We start from the raw sequence: 7,769 nt of genomic DNA, 5'->3' as shown, positions 1-7,769 counted from the left end.
GAAACCCCTGTTCCAGCCCTGTGTGTCTGTGTGGTCTCCGAGCTTTCAAAGAGGTTCCAAAGAGCTGAAGAGAGAATGTCCCTGAACTCTCTCTCTCCCATCCCCCCTCCCCTACCCTCCCCCTCCCCCTCCTCTCCCACCCCTCCCCTTCCTCCTCTTCTCAACTCCAACTTGGCCTCCTTTCTCAGACCCTTCTCCCCCCATTCCTCCTCCTCCTCCCCAGGTCTCGATTCTTCTCCACTCCTCCCCCTCCATTCACTGCTCCCCGTTCTCTTTCTCTTCCCACCCCCTCCTCTCTCCTCCCTCTCACGTTCTTGTTCTCCCCCCCTCCATCTCTCTACTGTTCCATATTCTTGAGCTGCCCTCAAACCCTTCCTCCCTCCTTCCCTCTCTCCCTCCTCCTCTACCCCTGTTTCTTTCTTTCTTCCCCCCCCCCCCCCCCGCTCTCTCCTTCTTAGTGTGTCCCCTGCATGGCGACAGTACAGTAGCAGCTTGCGTCGCATTTAGCCGTGTGTGTGCGTTTGTGCGTCTGAAAGTGGGCCTGTTACATAAGCTGTGGCATGGTGGTGGTGATGATGTTGGGGAGGGGGGGGGGGGGGCGGGGGGGGGGGGCGATGGTTAATTCAGTGGGTGTCAGAATGGCGAGCCAGCCTTCTCTGCTAACGGAAGATAGCATAGGGATGAAAATGATGGGGGGGAGGGGCATGTGTGATTGTGTGGGAGAATGGGAGAAATAGAGAGAGAGAGGGAGGGAGAGAGAGAGAGAGAGAGAGAGAGAGAGAGAGAGAGAGAGAGAGAGAGAGAGAGAGAGAGAGAGGAAGTCTGTGCATCAGTTTATGCATTAGTGTATGTTGCCCTTAAAGTGAGGGGCTGGGTTGAGTGTGTGTGTGTGTGTGTGCGTGTTTTGATGCCTGTCTGTCTGTGTAGATCACTGCAGCGAGTTAGAGATGGTGAGGTGTTTGTTGTGCCCTAAAAAAGTGCTCTGATTCTGTCTAGCACTGCCAACACTGTTCCCTGTGTGTGTGTGTGTGCGCGCGCGTGTGTGTGTGTGCACACGTGAGTTTTTCAACACATGGTTATAGGGGAGGCAGTTTTTTCTGTTTCATTATTAGGGTGTCTTTGATAACGATCTTTTGGCTATGCACAGCCTTTTGTGTGTGTTGATCCCCACGTGAGTTTGGGTGTGTGTTCCATGTGAGGGAGTTCTCTGTGCCTGTGTGTGGAGGGGGGGCATTTAAAACGTGATGAAATCAATCAGGAATGTGTCAAACACACACACACACACGGACGCACACACACAAACAGAAACACATACCGTGTACAGAACACACTACACACAGGCTACATATACAGCTCTGGAAAAGATTGCGAGTGGCTTATTACATTTTACCTTTCCGTTCCCCACTCAAAATTGTCCTTCTCAACCTTTCTTTTTTAACGAAAGAAAAAAGGTGCAGTGGTCTCTCAAAACAAAATCCAGAGCTGTATACAGCAGACACAGTAGAAACCGCGGAGTAAGACTCCATCCTGTTCACTCCCTGCTGACATTTTCACTCGAACTGAGCAACAGTCCTCACAGTCAGCCCGGAGGAAAGGCACACTGACACACGTCACACGTCCACATACATATAGACACAAGCCTTCCACGCCTTTCAAGCCTTCCCTCGATCAAGCTGTCTGTATGAGAAAGAGCTTTCTCCACATGCTGGGGAGGAGATGAAAAACTGTGCAAACACCCCCCCCCACCCCCCAGTTACTGGAGAGGAGCAGCTGGATGGGAGAGGCAGGCAGGAAGGAGGAGAGACAGGCAGGCATGAGGAGAGACAGGCAGGCATGAGGAGAGAGAGGCATGAGGAGAGGCAGGCATGAGGAGAGACAGGCAGACAGCAGGAGAGACAGGCATGAGGAGAGACAGGCAGGCAGCAGGAGAGACAGGCATGAGGAGAGACAGGCAGGCAGCAGGAGACACAGGCATGAGGAGAGGCAGGCAGGAGGAGAAAACAGGCAGGAAGACAGGCAGGCAGGAAGGAGGTGAGACAGGCAGGCAGCAGGAGAGACAGGCAGGAAGGAGGAGAAACAGGCAGGAAGACAGGCAGGCTGCAGGCTCCACCAGTTCCCCCAACCCCCAGAGTAGACAAGACCTACCCAGGGAGGGGGAGGTGTGGAGGGGGACAGAGAGGTCCAGGCAGAGCCTCTGGCCAGATAAGTTCCAGAAAGCCTAGCATTAGACCTATATCACAACCTCACCCCCCCCCCCCCCCTTCCTGTCACTTTGTAAGGCCTGTCCATTGCACAGGATAGGGAACACAGAGAGGCTGCAGTTGTGAGCATCCTGACTCTCTCGCTTGTTCAGACATCCCACTGTGAGGAGGTCTAATGTGAGTCAACTAGCAGCCCTCAAATCACTCAGCTGGAATCAGAGACCCAGTTCTGCCCCGGTTGGAATAACCAGCTTGCAGCCTCGCTTGAGTTCAGCTGGGTCTGTGTGCATGATTGTGGATGTGTGAGTGTGGGTATGTGTATGCCTAAGCTGTCAGTACATGCCAAGATAGTACAGGTTCATTTCCTGGTCCATATCGAATATATATTTGACGTTTGATGTGTATGGATCATACAGCAGCCCTAGTCCTAGCAGTACAGTGAGACCAGGCGTTGCCCTGGGAATGCCTGATGGCAAGGGTGGGTTATCAACAAGGTTAGGTTGGTCCTGTTTGGCCTTGAAGGGGCCCAACACTACCAGGCTGTACTCTGGCCAAGACATGTTTGTGGGCTAAGCGTGTGAGTGTGCAGAGCGTGTGCGGGCGTGTGAACGGATCATGTCGGATCTCAGTGTGCGCGACCTGGATGTGTGAATCCAGTGTGCTCGGACCCAGTGTGTGTGAGCTGGCTTTGTGAGAAACACGAGGGTGTAAACCTGGAGGCGCTGCAGAGCCGCTCGTCAATTTTCCCTCTCGCCAGCGGGGAGTAAACAGAGCAGAAAACAGTGGCGTCCCTCTATCTATTACCATAAAAGCCTTCTCTCGTTCCCTTCTTGGCCTCGCACTCAAACCCCATCGACGGTTTCAAGAGCAACACTGTTTACGCCTCGACCAGTATCGCTCTCGTTCTCACTCCACCTCACCAGCCCCTCAACATCCCCACGCCTGGGTAGGGTAAGGTACGGTAGGGCCAGGTGTGGTAGGGCTACGTGTGGTAGCCTAAGGTATGGTAGGGTAGCGTATGGCTACATGTGGTAGAGTAAGGTATGATAGGCTAAGTGTGGTACAGTAAGGTATGGTAGGCTAAGTGTGGTAGAGTAAGGTATGGTAGGCTAAGTGTGGTAGAGTAAGGTATGGTGGGCTAAGTGTGGTAGAGTAAGGTATGGTAGGCTAAGTGTGGTAGAGTAAGGTATGATAGGCTTAGTGTGGTAGAGTAAGGTATGGTGGGCTAAGTGTGGTAGAGTAAGGTATGATAGGGCTGTTGGTACTATTCTGTGGGAGAGTTTACTACATAGAAAACCTATTAATGGATTATACTATGGAGGGAGTTAGGGAACAGTAGTGAGGGTAAAGTAGATTATGTAATGTGTTTAGACGTAGCATCCCTTTATAGGAGTATCTGAGGGGCTTAGGGAAACTGACGTTGACTGTGGAGAGATAAAGCCTCTCGGTGCAGCGACATATGTGACGGTCTGATGTTTACTGATCATGTCTATTCCACTTTGTTTTCAGTGGAGAAAAACAGAGAGGGGGGGGGGGGGGGGGGGGGGGGAGGCTACCCTTAAGGAAAATACTCACAAGTACACAGATGCACGTGCACAAACGCGCAAACTTCATCACACGCACACTCCTCCTCTGCAGTCGGCGCTGTGTCAGACGCGTTACATAACTGCTTGGCGTGAAAGCGAGGGAGAGGGGGAGAGGAGAGAGAAGAGAGGAGGTCGGAGAAGAACAGGGTGGAAAAGGAGGATATCGAAAGAGAGGAACGAGAGCCAGGAAGAAAATGACGGATGAAGGCTGGAGGTAAGGTAAGGACCGGTGAAGGAGAGGTAAATGGTATTGACGTTTCCTGCAGAGCCACACATACTGTTTACGTCCTAGGGAACACACACACACACACAGTTATTCTTTACTGTGATGCCTGATGCAGAGCATCAGAACACTCCAGAGCTGTTTCTCTTCCTGTCTCTATCCCTCTCAGGTTCACAGTCCAGTGTTTGTGGGTGTCCTGTCCTTGTCTCTGCTCAGCTGGCTGGATGACTAGATGGCTGAAGGGGAGACTGCTCGAAAGCCCAAAGGTAACAAACCAGCTATGACACACTTCACTGGTCTTCACTGACCCTCTGGCTCCACCAGCCTCTACCTCAGCCTCAGCCTCTACCGCCCCTGTGGCCCCAGATTCTACAGAATCTGTCATGTCTAGCCTAACACACAAACGTGTTCCCCTCATCCTCGGTCACAGACCCCTGCTTGCACACTCTCTCCACAAACACTATTCACAGTGTTCCTAATTCTCTTTTCAAAGAGCCAATTCAAAGCCTGTTTGTTAGTTTTTTATTCCTTCCCCCTGTGCTCCTTCTCTCTGCTCGCAATCCCCCAACCGCCTCGAGGGGAAAAAAGAATGCAGTGGCATCTCTCACCCTGCTGAGTTGCACTGCAAACACAGAGGACTAGGAGCCTCAATACCGCCACCTGCTGCTAGAAGACTGAGTTGCACCGGGACACTGCAGAATAAAACTGAGACTCATTGCTACCACCTAGTGGCAGGTGTGGTCACAATGCAAACCGAACGCGACCTTTTCGCCTCAGTGATTCTTTCATGTCACTCGCGCAGAACAAGATTGGACATGACAACACAGCTGGCGTATTCGGCGCTCAATGCTTTACATGAACGGTAGCTTTTCGGCTGGTTTTCCCACACCATGACGGGAGAAGTTAAGAGGCATTGTTTCTGTTGTCACAAACAGGGACAACAAATCATGCCGTCTCTTAACACCAGAGACAGACAGTTCTGAAGAAGGTCGTCTGGGGAAGCTACCGCTGACTACTGTTGCCTCTGGTTGTGTCTGTGCACGAGTTGTCTGTGCGTCTATATTTAGCATAAACTCGACTAGCCTAATGGAACATTGCACTCCATAACACCCACACAGGAAGAAATTAAGCGGATGATATAATCACAGTCCTTAAAATATAGCCCCTCATGAAAGAGCAGGGCTTTCCAACCAATGGGATTATACAATATACCTACATCCATAACTGCACTGTGCATTGGCTGCTCGATGACAAGCACAAACACACTTAAACACGCACACCTACTCATGCACTCAATCGCCCAATCAAACCAATCATAAAAACATACATGCAGATAAGCAGAAAACAAAGGGGGTCTCTTTGCAGAATAACATGGGTAACATTTGTTTTGTCCTCCTTCACCTTGTATCCTCGCCAGAAAGACTGAATGAGCAGAGCAGCCTCTTGGTCGGACAACAGCAGGGACAGAGGGATGGGAGGCCGGGGGCTGGAGAGAGGGATAGAGAGATAGACTAGTGGGTGACTCACCTCGGCTTGTAAGGACAAGGAGGAACACAGCTCTTCAGGGGACTAACATGAATGTGTGTGTGTGTGTGTGTACATGTGCTGCAGCGTACGTGTAAGACTGCATTCATGTGATGATATCATGTGGGAATGCACATGTCTGTATTATTGCGCATGTATGTATCCAGGGCATCCTGTGGGGCATGCATACACACTCTGCTACAATCTGACAACCTGTGAGGTCACACAAATAGGAGTGCACTGAGACTCACTGTATGCTGAGCCAGTCCTTGACAAAGGGGATGTCATGGAAGTCCACAGGCTTCTGCCCCTGCCTACTGGGGTTATGGCTATCCATGAGGAGTGTGTGTGTGTGTGTGTGAGAGTGTGTGTGTGTGTGTGTGAGAAAGAGACAGAGACAGAGGTTCAGTGTGTGTATGTGTTTGTGTGTGAGAGAGAGGCAGTGTGCGTGTGTGTGTGTGTGTGTGTGTGTGTGTGTGTGTGTGTGTGTGTGTGTGTGTGTGTGAAACAAACAGAGGCACAGTGTGTGTGAAAGAGAGGCAGAGTGTGTGTGAGTGTGAGAGAGAGGTAGAGAGAGAGTGTGTGTATGTGTGTGTAAGAGAGAAAGGGGTAGGGGTGAGGGAGACAGAGAATGAAAGAAACAACAACAAACGCCATGAAAAACAATCCCAGACAAAGTCATTTAGCTGCTTTCCACCGAAACTGACCCTGACCCATTACATAACTCCAATTCATATTTAGTAAATGACACAGTCGAATTGTAAAGGCTTAGCACTCAACATTGGATAAAGGGACGACAAGCAGCAGAGTCCTATCATTTGATGAGATTAAATCAAAGTAGGGATATGGAGATGGCTGTTACTCACTTGTACAGCCATTGAGTCAAGAAGTCACAGGCATTAAAGGCTGTTCTCTTCCTCTGAAACAGACCGAAGGATATACAATTCCGTTTGAGCAGTAATACCGTTGTTGTCAACTACAACACACGACAGGCTACATTACTATGCTGTTCTAATTATACTGTAGTGTATTATGTGGACATGGACGACTTCAAACTGCATCCCAGCAATGTGCAGGGATAGGTCATAGGTGTGGGAGGTTTATGATGTGAGGGCCATATAACGTTGCTGGCCTGAACGCCCAGTAAAATATGAGTGGACTGATTGAACCTGAGTCAGACTACTGTGTTGTGTTGAGTTATGTGTTGAACCTCCAGACAATGTTGTCTCTGGGCCTCTCTCAGCATGGCCTCCAGTCCAGGCAGAAGCACAGGCATCACAGCCTTCTCCAAAAAACTGGTTACAGGGTCTGACACACAGGCAAATACATGGACATTGCATTTGAGCACGCAGACACATACAAACATATGAACGAATATGATATGTAAGATTATCTAAGTATTATGACTATAGAGGGCTGGAAAGTCTACGGTAAATAGAACTCACTTTGAGGAAGTTGAGAAGTGGAAGGGGCAGACTGAGAGGGTGACGGACGTTTGTCCAGGACAGAGTATCCAGCAAGTGCTGGGTGGCACAGCAGGGGGTCAACATTTTGAAGCACCTCATCATCCACAGTAACCTATAACCATAAACAAATGACTGTGTTTGTTTGTCTCTCTCTCAATTCGGAATTCGTAGGCTATAATGTAAATTAGCGAACGTCACCTTAGCTGCCATGAGCCCGTAGAAGACTGGGTTGTGCTTGCTAGCGCTGTATTGGGAGACATGAGTGCTCACGGAACTAGTGTCAGTCCATACTGACGCAGCGTTGGGTGGTCTGAGTTGCTCCGTTTCGTATTCTGTAACGTTTACTCTGCATTAAATGTGGTCCACGGCACCATATTACTTAAAGACCATACTTGGTCATCACTCATTGTAGTTTGTTTATATTTATCTTACCATCACACACTTGCTGCCACAATGATTTCTTCGCACCGATGATTTTAGCCATTTTCTGCAGCCGTTGCTAAGAACGCATTGGTTGTTAAGGAAGCACTTTTTCAACACTGTTTACAGCGACGAGAATGACGTTCTCTAATACCAGAGCCTGTGGCTTCACTATCTTGGTTGTGCCTATCTTATTTTCTTCTCACACGTTAAACAAAATACACTTTGAGCATATCATAAATAAAAATACTAGAAATGTGGTTTTGTGGAGATTCACAAAATGTTGTGAATTGCGTTTAAAATGTTTGTCGTTCCCATATCCGGTGCTAGAGGGCAGTACACATAGATA

At 49.5% G+C, this 7,769-nt stretch overlaps 1 protein-coding gene across 1 annotated transcript; it reads right to left on the bottom strand.

Annotated features, from left to right (window-relative positions):
- Window positions 1-4,614: 4,614 nt before the first annotated feature.
- iqck (IQ motif containing K) lies at window positions 4,615-7,494 on the bottom strand. The gene is made up of 8 exons (XM_047038203.1): window positions 7,433-7,494; window positions 7,199-7,332; window positions 6,980-7,112; window positions 6,745-6,842; window positions 6,401-6,453; window positions 5,786-5,863; window positions 5,412-5,496; window positions 4,615-4,632 (listed from the first exon to the last, which is right to left on the bottom strand). The coding sequence occupies exons 1-8, from the start codon at window positions 7,482-7,484 to the stop codon at window positions 4,615-4,617; spliced, it is 651 nt and encodes a 216-aa protein (XP_046894159.1). The 5' UTR covers window positions 7,485-7,494.
- Between the last annotated feature and the right edge of the window lie 275 nt (window positions 7,495-7,769).

Source organism: Hypomesus transpacificus, chromosome 17 (genome assembly GCF_021917145.1).
Source record: "Hypomesus transpacificus isolate Combined female chromosome 17, fHypTra1, whole genome shotgun sequence".
NCBI lineage: Eukaryota > Metazoa > Chordata > Actinopteri > Osmeriformes > Osmeridae > Hypomesus > Hypomesus transpacificus.
The sequence above is the reverse complement of the archived record's forward strand: the minus strand, read 5'-3'. Positions and strand labels throughout refer to the sequence as shown.

Coding starts and splice junctions, on each gene's coding strand:
- iqck (XM_047038203.1), bottom strand. CDS start 7,484: ATGGCTAAAATCATCGGTGCGAAGAAATCATTGTGGCAGCAAGTGTGT. Junction 5,864..6,400: donor TTGACTCAATGGCTGTACAA/GTGAGTAACAGC, acceptor CCTCATGGATAG/CCATAACCCCAGTAGGCAGG. Junction 5,497..5,785: donor AAGGACTGGCTCAGCATACA/GTGAGTCTCAGT, acceptor CCCTCTCTCCAG/CCCCCGGCCTCCCATCCCTC.